The following is a 21,239-nucleotide window of genomic DNA, read 5'->3' on the forward strand; positions in this document are numbered from 1 at the left end:
AAAGATTTTTTGAACAAACATCATTTTCGTATTCGTATTCGTATTCGTTTCGTATTTACTTCTATCACAACAACCAACTTAAACATTCTGTTGACATCATTAGTATCGATAATGGAAATTTAGCTGACCCGCTCAATTTGACGAGTTGTAAACTTAAAAGGTAATTTTCTTGTTTTAAACTGATATCTCTGAGAAAGTGATCGTCATAACGACAGTGAATGCAGGGCTCAACGTTATCGCATGCCCCTAAGTCGATGACATGCTATATTTAGACTGCTGTCGCAAAGAAAATATCATCTCATATGATGTGGGAAAGCGTCATAAAAGAAAACGAGATGAATAAAATGGTATCATAGGCCTATGTCCCGATCGGTACATTTGTTTCCCTAATAAAGATTAAATTAATGTGTGAGCTGTTGTCAGAGTCTTTATTTCAGTACGGCCCATCTCTTTTCTTTCCTTGCGTTTGCGTCAACTGTCATTGCCAGAACATGTTGATCAACTTGCGATATGATAAGATACACCAGAATGCATGGAAATTAATTTGTATCGCGAAATATCGAGAAATACCTGTATTCTATGATAAATAGACTTCAGCTAGTCCAGTAGCTGTCGCAACTGGCTCGATCGGTTTCCGTCATTTGTTACTGTGCGATCCAGTTTCAGTGTTACGCAGTTTGCCCCGCTATACAACTCCGTTCTGCAGGTCACTCCAAAAACTTTCAGCAGTACTATTTTGGGGGACCAATTAAGCCGCTTGCCGTAGATAGCTACTTTTTTCAACAAAAACTCTGAATAGAAATGCAGCAACTATCAACTTTCGATAGATATTTTGTAGGCAAGAGAACAAAACTCAAACGTATATGCGCATTTATCCTAGCTGTGATATCGCAGCGGTACTTGTGGCGTGTATCGAACTCGCTCGGTGCATTGAGGTCATCGCCACAGTCCCATCCATGATCTGTTCTCTACTACCTCCATGGTTCTACATAATTGCAGTCGCTACCCGGCAGATTTGCCATGATATTTCAACAAAGGTGCTTGCTATTTAGATCTAGCTGAAAACAAAAACCTTTATGAAACAGGATAATCCAGTCCAAGCTTGATGAAATCGATGCTTTGATCTGCTTTCCAAAGGACGATTTCCGGAAATGGTCTAGCCGGTCACATGCCACTGAACGCAAATATTCATTACCCACGTGAACGCATGAAACATGTTGCAGTTAGGCCTACTGGTTGCTTGTTTTCCCTTGTCAGCTATATTTTGATGACATTTTATGCTAGGATTATGATTGGTTCAATTGAAATGATGTGACAGCACTAAAACTGCTTCTGATACTTGATTGGATTGTAGTAAAATTTTATATCATTTAAATTCATGGGATATTTTGACAGATCGTTCAAGATAACATCAGCAGACACATTGGCAGCGCTGTGCAGTGGAGAGAACGCGCTCAAACCTCTGAGTAACTCCGCTCAACGGCTATGCTTATTCAATGCGTATTTTGGGGTCGCGGCCTTTCGGGACAATGCTCCGTGAACACTGAGCGAATATATGTTGTATTTGATCACGTACACGGTATGGAGAAATGTCTTGAAAAAAATTCAGTCGCAATCTCATAAAATTTGGTCGCCTATGCGACTGAAAATGGTCGCTACTTTGAGCCCTGATTGAATGTAATACATGAATATCGGTCGGTCCGGTTTTATGTATAATATTGCTCACATCTTTACTCTGAAAGATAAACTACGTATTGTCATTGATTTATGTTACTTTCTCCCCTGTAGCAGCACGTACAACTTAGTCGTAACTTGCAATTTTGTAATTTTTGCCTTACCGCACTCCCTGAGTTTTGTAAAGTATTGTATTGTATTGTTATTATAATTCATTTCAGGTTTACGTAGAGCCATATCAAAATCAAGTAAAATACTTGAAATACAAATTGTAAATGGATATGATCATTCTAAGTGAGTCCAAAAGGATGACCGGATATAACAATTTTCACATTTTTTTATTCAGATGGTTGTCCTAGACAAGTCCCCCGTTCATCATAGCTTTCAACAGTCACCCGTTTTGCAGTGCCTCACAAAATCTGCCCTCCCCGCAAAACAATGGTACAGTCCAGGGCAGCTCCCTTGCATCCGCTCTCACGAGTCCCATTACTTGGCACTGACCACCTGATTTCGGGTTGCATCCAGCTGCCCGGTCAAGAGACACTGGCAAGCGAAGATGCTGCCTTACCAGATCCCAACCGATTTTAAGTATTTTTTTTCAAATAAAATGAAGTGAACAAAATTCTTTAAAATCTACAAATGCAACTTTATGTAAATTTAACCAAATTTGTCAGATGAAATTACGAAACAAATTACCACAATATTTAAACCTCAGTAAATATCGTATATTGCACGTTTCATACCTGAAACCTGCACTAAAAATAACAATTTCTGTCAGTGACTCCAATACGAATACGAATACGAATACGAAAACGAATACGAAAACGAATACGAAAATAACTTCAGCATCGTCTAGCCAGCGCCTGGCCCAGAAAGCTCATGCTCTGTAGCCCCTATGTTCGTCAAAGTTGTCAATATGGCGATAAATGTCTCTTCGTACACAAATAGAACACGTCATTCGGGAAAATCTGTTTGCTCAACAGCGTTTCTTCGCCTGTCTGTTAATAGAATTTATATCGTAAGGTACCATTTGGTCAATTCCTAATGCTCCGACGCGTAAACGCTTTTGTTTTTCTCTCCTTTCAAACCACTAGCTAGAGCGTTGTGTGCATGTGGGAGGCGCTATGCCTATGTAAGGGACTGGTCAGTTTCTTCGGCGGGGGGGGGGCGGTGGATTCATGGGGGGGGTCACCCTATTTTTGACTTTGGTGATAGGGGGGTCACCCTGTTTATGAAATGCCCAATAGGGCGGTGGTCATTGTGTTTTTGAATTTGACACAGGCTCATCATTGCCTTAAATGCATCCTGTCAGCCACAAATTTCATCATTCAGTTGCAATTTTCGGCGCGCCCTTCGGGCGCATAAGTTTAATAATCAGACATATTTTTCAGCACACCCGACTTTAACATATCAGGCATACATATATCAGAGATATCTGTATGTTTCATATTTATAAGCGTGCTCTTTGAGCACATTACTTTAATATATCAGACATTTTTCAGCACGCCCTTCTGGTGCATGACTTTAATATACAAGACATATGTATCAGAGATATCGGGATGTTTCATATTTTTCTCCGCCCCCTTCGGGCGCCATACTTTAATAAATCAGAGATATATGTCAGAGATATCTTGATGTTTGCTAAGTGAAAGTGTACCATTATGAAATCTGCAGTTCATATGAAAAGCATGACAAATTCCTGATACTTTTCTGTTTTCTCTGTGAATTCAGTATGAGAAAGCAACATGCACAAATATTTCACAATTGATACAGTGACTTATTTTAGAGATAGAAAAATGACAAGATATCTTTCGTTCTCATTGATGCAACTATTTTCCTTTGTGTCTCAGCTTTTTCTGTAGAAAGATGCTTTTTTTATGACTAAAATAACAGTTAAAAAAAGCAGTTTTCTCATTATTAGCTGTGCTTTTATAGTTTCAATGTTAAAAGAAAAGGTCCTCTCAGACACTGCACACATCAGATTTGGCTAAAATACCTCTCTATGGCTCCTCAGGAGATTTAATTGGATGGCTTGCAAGTCTTAACACCCATCAAAGTTTTTGATTTACTGCTTTTTCCTCTTTGATATTAATGATTGACATCCATTTCTGTACAACAGTTCAGGACATCTTGTTAAGCATAGAAAGTGTGAAACACATTCACAGCTCATTCAAAATGTACTGTATTAAAACTTTAAGATTGACACTTTGAAATTCCTATCTTACAACTGACATGTCAACAATTTCATTAAAACACAGAATGACTGTTTAAAATATATGTAAATATAATCTAAATATATATATATATATATATATATATATATATATATATATATATATATATATATAATATAATTTATGTACACATCGGTTATTTCATGATGGTTGAAAAAGGTGAAACCAACTAAATGAAATTCAAAAGTGACAACGTAATACAGATATCAAAGCTCACGCTATAACCATTATCCAACCTTGTAGTATTGTTAAACTTGGAAAGGTATCATGACAGGATTTTCACTAGGATATCTGACTTGGCAGAATTTGAAAGTACAGTGGGAGAACACGCGAAAAGCTGAGGTGGAAAGTGTCAGAGGGGCTGTCCCCTATCTTGGGTGGAAAATTTAAAAAAATTAAAGTTTGCAATGGTACAGTCTGGTGCAATCTGAGAGGTGTTTTTTTCTTATTTTTTATCAAGTAAACTTAGAGCACCCCAGGGGGAGAGCACGAGAGGTGTTTCCCCCCTCTCGTATCGAAAATTTTGAGAAATTGATGTGTGTAAAGGTGCAATCTGAAAGATGTTTCAATTTATTTTGCACTCGGTAAATAGTTTGAAAATACATTGAACACTGATATTTTATTACATTTTTTGCATGATCAGTGTTTGAGTAACAATATTCATGAACCAAACAATGACAATATTTTGTATAAAACAGTTCTCAGTTTGCCAGTAACTGAACACCAATGAATGAATATGCAGGAATGAAATCTATGACCTTCTTGTGTCATTTCTCCAGCTGCCAGCTTCTAATGAAAAGCCTGAATACAGTATGGTTAAATGTAAAAATGGTTATTGAACTGAAGTCAATGAAAATATGTTTCTGTGATAATAAAGGATGAATTCACAACAGTTAAGTTTTGCCCTTTGAAAAAGTTTAGAAATTGATGTATGCAATGGTGCAGTGGGGTGCAATTTGAGATTTGTTTTCAAATTGTCTTTTACTAGTACCGGTAAACTGTTAGAATATACCCCGAGGGGAGAGCATGAGAGGGGGATCTCCCCCCTCTCGCATCGAAAGTTTTGAGAAATTGATATGTGGAATGGTGCAATCTGAGAGATGTTTCACTTTATTTTGCACAGAAAATTGAGTAACCCCCTTCTTCCTCTCAACACTTTTGAGTGACCCCCCCCTTTAAGTTTTCAAATTTTTGAGTGACCCACCCCGCACATTCCTCCGACCCCCAGGCCATAAATAATGACGGCCCCTTAGTGGGAAGCTTGATAAAATCGCAGAGAGAGGGCAGTTGCATGTGAACAACTTTTACTTTACCCGCCAATTTTTTTTTTTGTTCCAAATTCTGTGAAATTTATTTACACTTAAAAACACTGAAAATACCTTTATTTGAAATTTCTTGAAATTGGTTGGTTGACTGCCCCGGTCCCAGACTACTAGGCAGTGACCTTGTTCCCACCCTCTCAGCAAAAGGGAAACTCAGCTTGGTCCAAACTCCAAACACCGGGGTAATTAAATGTTGACCTGGCACTCACAATCATGTGCGACAAGTGTGTAGGCCGTATTTGTAAAAAGTAAGGAACACGTGTAATATTAACAAGTGGAATATTAAATGGCAGATAGGCAAGTTGCATATCATGTGGCAACTCATAGTGTGTGCTAGGCTTAACAGTACGTATTTTAGCACATCACATGTAGTCTAGAAGTAGCCTTGAGGAATTAAAAAGCTCCATAAGCTGTATCTTTTGGCTATTCTTTCAGAATTTTTGTTTGTGGTTTCCCTACACTTTCTGCATTGAATCCCTAAACTGTAATTTAATGCCAAGTATTTAGCATATCAACGCAACCTATATGAGTACAATCTTCATTGTTATTGTTGAAAGTTGTATTCAAGTCCGGACTGGAACTCATTTGTAAACAATAAACAATGATCACTACACACATACAAGCTGTGTTGACAAACACTCGAAATTTCAGCATGACAAATAAAACGGATTAGGGTCACACACGGTAGTTGATATACAGAAGCAGAATACTGAAAACCTTGCCACAAGTAACAGCTCATGGCCCTTTAAAGAAACTTCAAAATACAAATATATAGTCGTCCGTACATGTGGTTTGTCCCGGCACTCAAATAAAGTCTTCTTCCCCGTTCTATATTATATAGCCTGGACCCCAGTCTCCGCTTTTGGTCTCCTCCGTCCACACTCCACGCGCCAAACTTGGAGACTCACTGGGGTCCAGGCTACGTTCTATATGAACTCCCATGTCTGTGTGATCCTATTTGTTGACCTGGTTGGATATGGGGTACGAACATTGGCAGTCTGGGAGGGAATAAATAGATCTCCAATTGTCTTTAGACATTTACAAAAACTAAATATGAAATTCGTCAACAGGAAATACGAAAAACGCCTGCTTCAACTTTACCAAAGTGGCTATCGGAGCAATCGCGAACAGCCCTACAATGTTGCACAGACTGCCCATCCCCACATTTCGGTAGGCGGTGTACGATTGGAAAACGACTTTACGCTTACATATACAGTGCAAGATTTTAGACTCTTCGTGGTGTTTTTGAAAACAACGTATAGAGCGACATGGATGATGTAACACAGCAAAAATCGACGATATAAATGTGACTTAGGGCCTACTGAATCTTAAGCTTATTCAAAATTTTAAAATTCTCAACTCAAACGAGCTCATGTGACGTTCATTTCTTAATACGTACGCGAAAATAAATTTGACGAGTGATTAATCAATTATCTTGCAATTTGTCCTATCCGCCAACACAACATATGCCTCGCTTCACAAATAAAAAAGTGAAGTAAAACATAAGTGCCCCGTGTGAGGATCGAACTCACGACCTTCAGATTATGAGACTGACGCGCTGCCTACTGCGCTAACGAGGCGCACTTATTTCACTCGCCAAATCCAATAGTATTTTGACTTGTATTTCAAAGAAAAACTTACTGTGTGATCAAAATTAAATTGTTCGTTGAATGTATAAGTTTTTTAGAAGGTGTGATCATCCAACACACAACATTTCACCCGGACTCCACTCTAAAATACGGTAGATTTAATTCTAATGTACTTGTGTTACAGTGGTGGGCTCGTTATGAGGCCTACTGTCATGTTCTGACTGTTCAGTTGCGAGTGCCAGCCACTCACGACCGCTCGACTTCGTACAGTAATGAGATCGGCGGTTATTTTCGAGTTTCACAGAAATTAACACAGCAACTGACTATTTTCTAACAATCTTTTTAATTCTGAATAACCAACGTTTTTAATTTGAAGGTATCTGTATGGGTATAGGCCTACGTATTAAATTGCCGAAGGCTCTCCATGAATTATTTCTGTTTTGAAGGTGGATCCCCGCCGAATGCTGGTCCGGCTTCCCCGAACAGAACTTTTCACCATATGAAAATTAGCATGAAGATGCTGCATCGAAAACCGCCGTCTCCTCAGCGATGACTTCGTTATTCTTACCACAGAAATAGTACCTGTGATAAAAACAAAAGAAACGAATTTAATCAAAGTACAGAGGGGGCATGAAATCCAACTACCTTGGCCTAATCAGAAATACATCCTTTAGGCGGGAAAAAATATATTCTACGGGCCCGACCGATCCAGATTTGGTCGATTTCACAATTTTTTTTTTTCAGAAAATACCTTCAAACATGCAATACATAGAGACATGCAATGTGCGGCAGACGGCAATAACGGTGCCAGTGCGTCACAAAGGGAGTTAGATTAGCAGTATTATTCAACATGGCATTGCACTTGTCTTTGACGATAATTGAAAATTGATAAAGTGTGTTGATTCCTCGTAAAATCGCTGGACCCATCCACCAAAAAAAATGACAATCAGTAATGTGTTCAATAACGGTATTTGGAATTTACATGATTCTGAAAAGTTCAAGTTTGATCATGGCAGTGATAATTTCTATAACACAGCACTACAAACTCAGTTTAATAGCATGTAGGCTCACATGAATTATTTTATGAAAGCATGGTCGAAGTCCATGTGCTACGAACTCAGTGTTATTTATAAGCAAAATCAAATACACATCTACAACACACTTGCACAGGCGGTGAAAGCATTTATCATCTATGCAGGATATATAGATAGTCACGAAATAAAAATATTGTTAATAAAATCACGTTTGTCAGGGTTGAGCTTTCTTTCTGTTTTGCAATACTTGAAAATCACTGACGGATTCCTTTAGGCCGATGTGGAAAAGTCTCTGAACGCGTACGGATTTCACTTGACACAGCCAGCGCATTGGAAACGCCGTAGACGGCTGTGTCAAGTGTTATCCGCAGTTGTGTGTTCGTGTTCTCTACATTTGGCGCAATTAAACTTCCCAGACTCTACTGGTATGTTCAAACAAGTATTTCGGCATAGGCCGGGCCCTAAATGCCCATACAGTGAGCTATGATGTGAACAACTCAACGCTAGAGGTACTCCTCAAATTCATTCGTGAGTTTTAAATATATCGGTACGGTTTCGATTTTTACTTACTGGTTTACATCGTCGACACCATCCACGATAATCTGGTCGATGTACAGTTTAGGATCTTTCAACAAATCCCATTCACCAGGTTTCAAGAGGCTTGGATCATGCACCCAGCGGAAGTAAGCCTTGGTCAGGTCACCGACATCCTTTGTAACTATCATAAATGTGTATGTGCTAGAGTGCTTCACTTTGTCAAGCTCCCTACAAAGACAAATATACAACCAAAAAATAAGGGAAAAAAACACAATTGTATGTGTGCGAATTCGACCATCACAATAGTGCAAACGCCATTTTCATAAAGATTGAAGTTCCGTTACTTTTATTTTTATGTAATTTGAATTAATTTTATCCGGTTTCGAAGATACAGTTTCTTTCTCCTTCCAGAATTCATAACGGAAGGTTCATCTAAGTTTATCACCACATGAAATTTATTAATATCATGATGATATAGGCTAAACCATGTGAGTCGAGAGCTAGGGTTGCTTATCAGTGCCCTCTGTACGGAGTTCTCGTCAAACGCGATGACATTATTGAGAGTGGCGGTACGGGATAGACCTTTTGTGAATGTTCATGTGAACATATTTTAAGGATTGAAACATTCTGTTATAATTAAGTTATAATGACAAGTGGAGATATTTTTTAAATGACATACTCGTTGAGTTGCAGTTCCACGCTGATGTCTTTATCGCCCTCTAGTGTCAAGTATAACCACGCAGGCTGGTCTTCCGCTCTTCTATCGTCACCGAGTACGAGTTGAACACGATATTGGTTAGCTGTGTGGACATAATAGGAACAAACAAAGCATGGTGAATTAACTGGTTGACGTGCCTTCCAGTCACATAAATCAATGCAAGTAACAGCGATGACAAAAGCAAGTTAGACTTGCCAAAATTCTGTGGGTATTGTAAATATTGAAACATAGTAAATTGAAAGAATAAACTTCAGCAGACAGTCGCGAAATTTAAGCAAGATTCTTTGGCAGACGGTCGCGAAGATCATGGTTTGAACGAAATATCAATCAGAATAAAGTAAAATTTCGTAATCATAAAAATACTATTTAGGATGAAGAAAAGTATCGAGGATATTTTCTCAACATTGTGCTTATCTAAATTTCCAAATCGTGTGGCAGATGTCAAATCAATACAAAAGGTATAATGCACCTCCGGGACAAATATTAGGATTCTCAAATGTGTACAATTCTTTTCCACTTGTTAGGATTCATTTTAAAGCTCTTGAGTAAGAAAAATTTTCACCGTCTTAGTTTTTCGAAAATCGAAAATTTTGTTTTTCCCCATAGAGTTAAAAGTGAGAAGGCGGCTACTCAATCATAGACCCTAGTGTTCAAAGTTTTTCTCTAGGGTCTGTTACTGCGACAAAAATATCAGCAAATGTTATAGGTAAGTAGTTTCACAAGTACCAAACTTTGCACGGTGACTTTTTATTCCTGAATTGTTCAAAGTTTCGCTGAGGAAAAAGCAAAAGTTTTAGTCGTTTACGTTCGAGGTGACACATTGTTGATATCATACCGTGATATGGATAATCCGGCCTGGTGTCGAGGAAGTAGGTGACCAGTTCTACACCGGAAGAGGGTTTGTTCAGAGTTGAGTGGTAACCCATATAGTTGCAACCGTACCTCCAGCCACATTCCAGGCAATCGCCGGCGTTAAACGTGTCTTCGTCGGCACACGGCACACCCTTCAACAATTCGGGATCGAAGTTTATACTGATGTTGAAAAACTCGGTCGCTCTAAAGTGATTGCAGGCTACGAAGTACTTGCCACCTGTAGCGAAGTTCAATGTTGGTATATGTATCGAGCGACGGTATACCACGAGATTTTGACCAGTTCACGACATGTATGCACGAGCGATAAAGAGTGCATATATGAAGTGAAATGGTCAAAATCGAGTGGTATACCGTCGCTGGGTGTGATTTATTACTATTACATCATAACAGTACATTGAAATTTTGGCATGAAACGTCAAAAATGGATTTTTGCTCAAGCTGAGATCTCGCGCGTATGCCAGCCGTGGTATATCGCCAATATACCACGGTTCTTTTCCCGTCTCGACCAATCAGATCGCTGTATTTGCAGCATCAATATACTGGTATGATATAATTAATGTCTTCATGTATGATGTTTATCATATTATCTCATTGTAACGCTCAGGATTATACGTGTTATGGAGGAAACGCTGGCTGCCGAGAGATAAGAGGCAAAGGGGGAACCTTTCCTGTCAAAATACAAAGCAAAAAACCTTTTGGAGTTTACCTCACATTCTGTCCTCGTCACATAGTGCGCACAACGCATGTGCACGCAATAATAAATTTTCAATAACAACATGTATGATACTCTAATGAATTGTTTATTATCCGTCACGATTGTTTCATGAAAATCACCTATATGTATCCTGCACTACCCCACTGATATCAAGGACGGGGGGGGGGGGAGGGTTTTCCATGCAAGCATGTTTTACCACGATTAAGGTGAAAATTTTGAGCGGAATTGACTAGAGAAGGAGACCCGGCACACTCACCTTCGTAAAGTCCATCATCGAAATCAACGCGATCTACAACGTCCTGATCACAACCGGGTTGAATATGACCGCCATTGGGGAAGAAATCTACGTGGCCAATCGGTTCACGCATGCCAAATCCTGCAAATATAAACCAACTAGATCTCTATCATGCGAGGACTTGTACCCATTTGCCATGGAGTTGGAAATGTAAAACCGTTCGAATTATACTGTTGTACTTTCATCATTTTACTTTTTATTCTGTTATGTACAATGTGCTGTGAAGTGTGTGTAGAGCATTTCAAAAAGTTCTTAATAATAATAATAATAATAATAATAATAATATAATAATAATATACTGTTCCCCTTTAGTGTCTTTAATTTCTGTGCATTGGTAGTACCGTGACCTGTGACCTACCAAAGCTGGCCAGTGATTCGGCGTCGGTATGGATGATATCTACAAAGGTGGCATCTCTTGTATCTAGACGCACGATTGGATGTGTATCTTTGAAGTACGGTTCTGCTGGATCGAGACCTGTGCAAATAATGTAATATCGTGTAAGACCATGAAATCATACATAACTGTGCTGCTACATGAACTACAGACAAATAATGCTACAGCTGAGGGTCTGTACTACAACTGCGTGACTTCTGCATAAATACTAATCACCATTCAGGATTCAGTGCAGTAGGGTACTTTTTGTAAGTATAAAATAATGATAAAATGGTTAAATTTTATCAACAATATTCATAAATATAAATTTATTATTTTTTCCACTCTTGCTATGACTAATAACGCCTTGTGGCCCCATGGAGCGTCAAAACTAAAACAGCTTTGATGATAAAATTGTATGTCGGGTACAGCCTTTGCTGAAATTTATTTCTGTTTCTTATTCAGTTTAGGTAGTTCTTCGCAAAGTTCACACTTCTATGAGAGAGCAGACTTGGCAAACCCTATTTCACCTCACATGAACACGATAGATCAGTCATTATCATATAGCTAGATTCACGTGCTTTTGTAAAGCTATGGTAAGGGGCGCCCTCACACCTCTGCATTGTTCCACGTGTCCTGCCCTGGCCCGGTGCCCTTATTTGGATCAATGCATGGAATTCTGATTCAAAAGTTGTTATCAGGCGCACATATTCCATATGGATTGCGTTGCGTAAGTCCAAGCACACACACTGGGCCGATATACATCCAATGCTAATCTAACCTCTAGCACGTTTGTGCACAGACACAAATTAACGACATCTAACTGTACAAAGAGGAAAGTATCATCGATTTGCAAAACCCTATTACTCTCAGGCTCCTCGTCTGATTTTGCACGCTGTACGTACATTCAAACATTTTAAATATACGCTGTCGTTTTACACCGTCACGGTATAATTCGACAGCAATGCGTATACAAGTATATAAATTTAAACTCAAGTGAGCATACATCCAAGCGCAGGATGAACTAACGTTCTTTATGACAGGTATTGAACCTTTTACAAGAACATGCTTTCCCTTTTCTGCAGACATTATCGGATATCATGATTGAAGACATAATCAGGAGATAATGTATCGACATAAAAGAAAGCCAGTCATTTTTTTACTTCATTAACCATTCGGATAGATTGATCGGTGCGATTGTACATTCTCAAAGTTACATATCGTATCTTCCTGGCAAAATTTAATTCTGAACGTAATACCACTCTCGACCCACAAATTTCAATAATTGCCCGCAGAGTAGGGTTTGTTTTGTTACATTGTCTGGGATATGATCGGAATCGACGATTTCTTTCTGTCGTCATGGTTACACATGATAACACATGTTATTTGATTTTTTTTAAAGAACAGTTGCCAGGAAAAACCTCGGCCACCTCATAGAAATCTTAATTACTGAGTATTCTAAATTTTAAAGGCATAAAGTGGCTTAGAACATTCCCATACGGAGTAGACTTAATCCAGATTATAGTCCATAGAAATATAGACTTGAACAATGAAGCTAGCAGTGGACTACCCATTATCCAAAATCTCTGAGTTGATTACACTGACATTGCCAGATTGCACTCGATTCAAATTTTTAAGGCAGTATGCGCCTCGAAAGTGAAACACTTAGACTTTTGCCATTCTCGCGAGCCAGAGCATAATTTCCGCTGTTCTGACCTACGCAAAAATCAACGGGTAGCGCTAAACTGTTGCCGTGAAGAGGCATGTGGTTTACGACGATGGATTTTGCTCAAACTTTCTTTAAGGAACCTTTCAACCAATCTCTTTCAAAATCAAGAATGAAAATCGGGGGTCACTGTGCAAAATTTTGGCACTAGAGAAATAAATTACCCAAGATTTACCTATATTTGAAATTCAAAATGGCCGCCATCCCTGTGTTAAATAAAATTTTCGATTTTCGAAAAATTAAGCCAGTGAAAGTTTTTCTTTCTTGAAGAGCTTCAAAATGAGCACCCACAAGTGGTAGATCAGAAAAGAATTGTAAAAATGAGAGTCCGAGTATCTGTCCCCGAGTCGCGATCTACCTTAATTGTAATCATAGTATTGATGTGAACGCAGTTGCATATGTTTGAAGCGTGTGAATGACCATGAAACCAAGTAAGGTTGGAGTGAAGGATGGTATTCACGGTTTGAGTATATAATTGCCTGTCGTTACTCTGAACGCACGCATACACACCTGTGATTCTTCCGACTTTGTTGAGTCTTTCTCCTGCATAGCCAGCGATGTGGGCACCGAGACTGAATCCGATCAGATGAACGTCGGCCAATTTCAGAGAAGCCCACTCCTGCAAACAGTGAAAGGGGACGAACAAATGAGTAAAAGGCAGGAGAAACGGCTTTTAAATTTAGCGAGAAAGTGTAAATTTGGTAAGTGAGTAGTGATGACGATTATGTATCAATATTGACCATCTAATGTTTGTTACAGTAGGATAATGTAGGATTAAATGAATACAAATATATGATATCTGTGAAAATTTTAATCTTTGAATTAACTATTTTGATTGCGATAGAATTATACTAAAATTGAAGATTGTTGAAACTGCAAGCATCGATAACGGAACGACAAAAAAACAGTTGGTTTCATAAACGTTAGCGCCGATGCTTTACGGAGACTGTCAAAAGTAGATGGTCAACAACCTGAATAGAAGCTCGGGAATGACAAGTGTCACAGAAATGAAAGGAGACACGGTGATACAAAGACAGACAGACAGACAGACAGACAGACAGATAGATAGATAGATAGATAGATAGATAGATAGATAGATAGATAGATGATGGATGGATGGATGGATGGATGGATAGATGGATGGATGGATACAGGCATGGATACAGACAACGATAGACATATAGACATACACAAAGCGACAGAGAGACAAATAGACAGTCAGGCAGAAACCATAAAGACTGACAGGATGAGACAGATGTAGACAGAAACATGTGACGGAGACAACCACAGAGAGCCTATATGGTGATGAGACTTACCTGCATTTTCGTTAACAACAGTGCGATTTCGGCGCCAACGACCTGTGTGTTAGCAGTGGAAACGGTGTATCCAGCCACGGCGCCCTTCCTCCAGTTGGTCAAGACGACATTGCAGTCCTTCTTTTTGAGAAATTCTAATTTCGTGTGGTGCATCCAAGTAGTGTCTCCGTATTCCAAGTAACCGTGTGCAATCACTATTGTCGGCCCGGAGGGGTCGAATGGCGACGACTCTACCGTTGTCTTATCGTAGGCGCTGATCACATGCCCGGTCGTCGGATTGCTGTTTGTGTACAGGGTGAAAGTTGTGTCGATCTCCGACGGGTCTTCGGGCAGGTATGTGAGGGGGCGGTACGGGAGGTCGTAGAAAGGAGGGTCGGTCGTGAAACAGCCCAATTCATCGTAACATACAGATTTACCTGTATCGCAAAGAACACAAAAAACCAAAACAACTATATAGATGTTTCTGAAAAAGCAGAGAAATATTGAAAAGTTGAAGCAGTCTATACTCACGAACTTCAAATCGAGCGATGGGTTTGAATAAGTATGGTAAACTATGATTATGCCATTCTATATGCATTTGTAAAATATTACCAGGACATATATTTTCATGAAAAAAAATTAAACTTACCTTCTACAGAAACTTGAAGTAGGAAAAGCACTACAGCGGCTGACGAGATCACTGGCAGGGTCTTCATTGTGAGGATGAGTGTTTGTAAACAACCGTGAACGGTCTCGCCTTTATAATAAAACGGCAATACTGCTTACGTAATGACAATAGGCATATATCCCTTCAGGTTTTGTTGTTCAGATGTCACGGTGACAGATGTAAAACTTCCCACTAATTTTTAATCTTTCTGATCTTTATGTTGATTATCTTACGTCACAGCTTCCGTAGTATTTATCGTTCGACGCGAAGATAAAATTATTATTGAACCAGAGACATGGACTTATCTGATGAAAATAAACAATTGATCTGTAAGCTTATCAGATGCCTTGCTCACATCAAATTTAATTTAGACAGTTTAATCAAAAATAAATGTTTACGGAATATTGTCATGCATTATCGCCGCTTAACATCAACTTCTAAAATATTGGCTGCATCTATATGTTTGAAAAAAAACTTAATTGCTTAAGTTTGGGGGTGGGAGGTTTTTGGCAAAATTAATTTCTGTGCAGTCAAAAACGATTTAACGTCTTTTCGGCAAATTTTACGATTTCAAGGCTGTTTTTTGTACGCTAAAACCGATCCAGTCACCCGTATTTTTGTTACTTTATAATGGTTTTCAATTTTTATTTAATTCAATGGTACATTGGTACGTCGTTTGAAAAAATTAGTACAGGGTATGAGTCCGCAATGTTTATCAATTTTAGGTCAGTTAAGTTAGAAGGGGGGGCGGGGACTGAGGCCAAACTTAAGCAATTAAGTTAGATTTATTATGTTGAACTTTTGATGTTGCCCCTAAAACCGTGTGGGTATAGATTGTGTGATCGACTACTGAGGGCGCTGTTCAGTGTCTTTAAGATATTTCATTGATGGCACTTTCAGGCTTTGTGAATCTTCTTCTATCGTGGGCGGACTGTTGGATTTCCTTTGTTGAAATGTAAACGGGATTCTCTCAATGGAAGATGGTATGGTAAACATCTTGTTGGAGAACAATGGACTTGCCATCCACGGCACGACTTCTGCACCAAGTTGTACAACCAAAATTTCTCATGAGATCATAATGCCTTTGAACATGTGTTCATGTTTTCTTAAACGGAGCCAGCAAGCGAATCCTATTGGTTAGACCAAGGCTGGAGTAGTTCTCGGTTAATTACATCCGGGAACTATGGTAAATTTTGCAAGTCGTTCAAAACAATAATAATCTTTTAAACATCTTCTTGATTTCGAACGAAATCTTCACGGCCAAATTATGTTGACGCGACATCAAAGTAAACATAGACAGAATATCACCATCATCGTTTCTCTGTCGACACATGTTCGCATTCAAACACACGTGTCGTGTGTGTGCCGTTCAGTCCTCCCGATACTGACTTTGTCATCTTCATTCCCCTCATTGACAATACTAATAGTGAAATTATGTTCAAATACAGTCACCAACACTGGGAGTTCTGCTACTCAGGCCAAAGTTACCATACAAATTATCTTGTAAACAAACTGAAAAGAGATGCCTAGGAACGTGCATATTGCAATATCTGTGTGAACTGATGGGATGACGGTGAGAAAGAAAGCTATCCGCCCATCAGTGTACATTCTGAATACAGTCTCTGCATTGTACTTTCTAAGCCAAGCAAGCAAGATCAAACGGCCGGTAAACAAAATATTAAACAGTGCAAAATAGTTAATGGAAGCTTTATTGTTAAATCAAACTAAGGTCTTTCCTTTGAATGAAGATACGTTGTAAGGCTTATTAACCTTTATAGCAAGACTCACAGTTAACAAAGACATACGTATGACTTCAACCATACGGACAGCGTCTAACATATCGTCACTATGTCTTACTCAACATTTGATGTTTTTACTGCCATATGTGCATTCACAAGATTATCCTCGACAATTGTCTCGGCGCGACAGTCGGTTCTGAACGAATGCTGTATCGCTAAAACGGTACCGACAATGCATATAGAACAAACTGCCAGCTCATATTCGATCAGCTCCCGACATCCTTCAGATCTAAGCTCAAGACTCATTTCTTCGAGAGAGCTTACCTGTGTAAAGCGCTAGTGAACATTGCTAATGGATACTAGGCTCTATGTAAATTATTTATCCTATCGTATCGTTTATTGTATTTTGCGGTTCAGAAACACCTGCAACACATTGGGATTAGTCATCGCTCTCATTCGACGATGAATGGGTAGTTTGCATTACATTTCAATATTTTCCGATTAGGCTAACGCGCTGATGAGGTGAGATTAACTATCGACTTTTCTGATTGGCAGCTGTGATATCAGTGAGCGCGAATGATTCGCGCCTTCCCGTCGATGCATAAACATATAACTCCATATGGATGATATGCTCGCATTATTAAACGTATAGTAACTACCAGATAAGGCCAGTGGAAAAAAATCTTGTTCATCGGATTTTTTGGACCAAAGTTCCGAGCGGCGAGCGAATTTTTTAAAAAAATTTGGGCCAAAGGTAACCGCGGTCCCTCGAACTTTTTTGCCGGGATGCAGACAAGGCAAAATAATCTTTTCCCCTTTTAGCTAACAAAAATATCTCAGACAAGATACACTGATACTGGTTATTGAATTCAATAACATAGGGAATTACATATACAGTCGATGTTTGCACAATTGTCTCCTTTAGAATCCTACACGCCCGCGAAAATCCGACGAAGTGTAGGGCGCCGCCAGCGGCGGTACTAAAGTATTTGCAATGCAGAAGTATGAATTTGCCGAAATAAAAAAAAAATCCAAATCGGGCAAAGTAGAAGCGGGAATTCCGATGAACAATTTGTTTTTTCTTTCTGGCCTAATTGCCTGAATACTGATGAATTAAATAATTACGCCTGAGACCGTTTTTACGTTGATTTTCATTGAACCGACCAATGACAAGTCACTTTTAAGAATAGTAGTAGTAGTAGTAGTAGTATGTTTATTATAGTGACATGTAATTACCAAAGTATATAACTCAAAGAGAAAAATACAGGATGAATTACCCAGCCCATCGGGCTTATAAGTCACTATGAAATATAATTCATTTAACAAATCATTGATAAGAATCATAAGAATATGTAATTCTCTTCTCATAGTGTGCTGAAGTCTGACTGCCATGGGCAGGAACAACATTTCTGAAAGTAATCCGGCTTTACTAGTAAGTGTAACCTTTGCGGCGTTTCCATAGATTCCATACACACAAAAATACACCTTTAAGTGAAGAAAATGATGAAGACCGCCCCAGTCTCTCTGCTTTTTTTTTTCATTATCTTCAAATCTGGCTATTAGCATTATCATCTTTGAATGATTTTTCTATACGACCCGCTATTTCTTTGCTTCCAATTATTTGAAATTCGACTAAGGGGAAATATGAGCATCGACTCTGATCTTCTGCTGAAAAATAATATGAGTTTTCCCTTATAATCGATTCTCCACTTGTTGCTATTACATGGGTGGGCCTTGAGTTGCTCGATATTTACTACGTTTCTACAGAGTTTGGGGTTGCCTTAAAAAAAACAATGTGAACACGCTGTATCACCCCTTGGCTGCCCTTACTTATGTCAGGTTTGAGGGGGGGCCTCAGAGTCGACACAAATTTTAAACCGTGCCCAAACCGTGTGTGTAAACGGTTGGGGTGGCCCTTGGCGCTGTTGACGCCCTGGCAGTTAGCCTGGAACGAGGCTGATAAGTGACTCAGAGGCGGGAGATTCGAATATAGTGTGAAGGCCTGTCAACATTTTTTTCATCACAAATTTATGCAAGGCCAAGAGGCGGTCCTGGACAATTGTCTTTTGTTACTCCGTCATGCCGATGGCATCACTGGAGCAAAGCCTTTTTCACTCACACAAAATCAAACTGGGATCAGAGTAGGGTTAAAACAAGCTTCTTTTTGGAATACTTTTGGTCAGTGGAATTGGCTAATAGGCAGTATTTTGAGTCTAATTCAAGGTCGTTTGCTTGTTAATTTTGAATTCTGTCAGTTAGGTTTCCATTCTCATTCTAATCTATTCCCTCTAGAAAAACGTAAAACGTCGTTGTTCAGGGGTGCATCATTTAATGTCCTACGGGAGGGGCTGGAGGATTTCCGAAAAAATTGTTGCAAGCCAAATGTAGAAAAAATATCCACCTCTGAATCAGGAAATGCTCTTAGGGAGACTACCACAAATTTACAATGTGATGCTTTTGATTCAATTTTAGCCGGCACAATAGCGGCCTCGGTAGTTTTTCGGTTTTTCAGTCACTTTATCCACATAACTTGATAAATTGACTCTGAACGTGTCCCTTTGTTTTCGATGGAATTTTTATCGACTTAATCAATTTACCTAAACAGTATTTGAAAGAAAACATATATTGAGGAGAAAGTTCGCAATTTCTTTGCATATAGGGAAGGGCATATGGCCGGAAAGGCTTACTTGTAACACTGATGACACACCGAGAGCCCCTATAGGTATTTATGGTTTGTCTTTTCATCTGCGGTGTTTTACAAAAAAAATACAGCTAGGAAAAAAACAATACTTTAAGAGTAAGCAGAATATCAAATAAGGGTACAAAAATGTTTTACAAACTATGACTCGATTATTTAACTGTTCCAAAGGAAAATCATACAGTGGTTGAATGTACTCATGCCAGGAAATGCCAAGAGGATTTGACCGGTTGACCTCGCTGTTAATTTTATGCAGGAAATTACAATAACAATGCTTGGTCGAATGACGCAGTGCCTTGAGGGCGGGATCGCCAGTGGTATAGGGGGAGGAGTACCTTCCCGATGGTGATAAGTGGTGCGGATTACCGTCGCCTAGGTGACTGGCGTATACGCGTGCCAAAAGACACCTATGGTTGATTTCCTGTTGACCAGTCGGATGGCAGAGTTGCAAATACCTGGACTGAACTATTTTGTATTTTGTAGGTGTCGTTGGCACTTTGACAATAAAAGTAAAGATGCACACATATTGAGTTTATTGTCTTGTTTATGAGCGGCCAGTATTTCCAACGGCATAAATTATGTGCATTTGCCCTAGAAGAAATAATTTCGAATAAAACATCGCGAATGTAACCACATTCCTTAAGCTCGACGAATACTTAATTGCCCCTAAGATCCATGGAATCGCCCGACTTTCGATTGAAAAGATGAGCCTACAGAAATTTCAAAGTGGCAGATGACTTTATTTTTAGAAACATAGACAGTATAGCGAGAACTGTCTATGGTAGAAGAGAAGAGAAGAGTTCAATGGCTCCCCCAAGTGTTTCCACGACCGAAAGTGCGAGGAAAGTTGATATTGTACACTTTAAAAAAATGCGATACGCTGTCTCGTCACATGCGCCCGTCCTTTACATTTGTTTGTCTTTTTTTTCAATTACTGTTTGTCAGTGATTTATATGGTAAGAGCCATCTTCGGCATCCAAACACCATTTTTTGGCTTTTTATGTCTACCCGTTTTGTTAATTTTGTTGTTGTTGTTGTTGATGATGATGATTTATTATTGGTGGTAGCGGTGGCGGTATTGCTGTTTTTATCCCTGAAGTTATTTGTTTTATAGTTCTGAGCTCCAACTTGGAACAAATTGCCAAGTACCTTGACCAAAACCTAAGTGCCCGCTATTGATATGCGTCATAAGGTAACAAGTGAGAACGGCCCCACGCCACGTCCGAGAAAACGGCCCCGCGGCAGCATGTGAATCGTCGCGATGACAAAGCCTGCTCGTACCCGGCAAACGAATTTCAATAAAACAGTAATAGCAAAAAGCGGAGCCGAAGCTGCACAAACTATATTCTGTGTTCGATGACAAGAAAGTAACCAATCGAGATTACGCAAAATACACATTACCTTAGTTTTGACAGCGATCCCTGGCTACAGGGCTTGGGTGCGGAGACACAAAGCTCGCTTTGGGTTGTAACCTCCACAAATGTAATAATCTCCACAAATGTAATATCAACCACAATTGTAATAAAATGCACCCATAAATGTAATATCGCCCATAAATGTAACAAAAATCAACCATAAATGTAATAAAAACACCAACCACAAATGTAATAAATGGTAACCATAAATGTAATAAAGAAAACACCCACAAATGTAATACTTATCAACCATAAATGTAATAAATCTATTTTGTCGTTGCAATCGAGGAATTAGCCCCTAAATATTGATCTATGTAATAAGGAAAGCAACTCAA

General features: G+C 39.1%; 1 protein-coding gene and 1 non-coding gene across 2 annotated transcripts; both read right to left on the bottom strand.

Moving 5' to 3' along the window:
- Positions 1-6,737: 6,737 nt before the first annotated feature.
- Trnam-cau (transfer RNA methionine (anticodon CAU)) lies at positions 6,738-6,810 on the bottom strand. Its single transcript has one exon. It is a non-coding gene; the product is annotated as a tRNA-Met (tRNA).
- A 409-nt stretch (positions 6,811-7,219) lies between these two features.
- Positions 7,220-15,178, bottom strand: LOC139138428 (pancreatic lipase-related protein 2-like). Its single transcript, XM_070706813.1, has 9 exons — positions 15,035-15,178; positions 14,407-14,822; positions 13,601-13,709; positions 11,350-11,466; positions 10,953-11,072; positions 9,944-10,198; positions 9,070-9,190; positions 8,424-8,618; positions 7,220-7,401 (listed from the first exon to the last, which is right to left on the bottom strand). Exons 1-9 carry the CDS (start codon positions 15,099-15,101, stop codon positions 7,326-7,328), a joined length of 1,476 nt encoding a protein of 491 aa, XP_070562914.1. The 5' UTR covers positions 15,102-15,178; the 3' UTR covers positions 7,220-7,325.
- Between the last annotated feature and the right edge of the window lie 6,061 nt (positions 15,179-21,239).

The sequence above is a fragment of the Ptychodera flava genome, chromosome 8, assembly GCF_041260155.1.
Source record: "Ptychodera flava strain L36383 chromosome 8, AS_Pfla_20210202, whole genome shotgun sequence".
In the NCBI taxonomy this organism is placed as follows: Eukaryota; Metazoa; Hemichordata; class Enteropneusta; family Ptychoderidae; genus Ptychodera; species Ptychodera flava.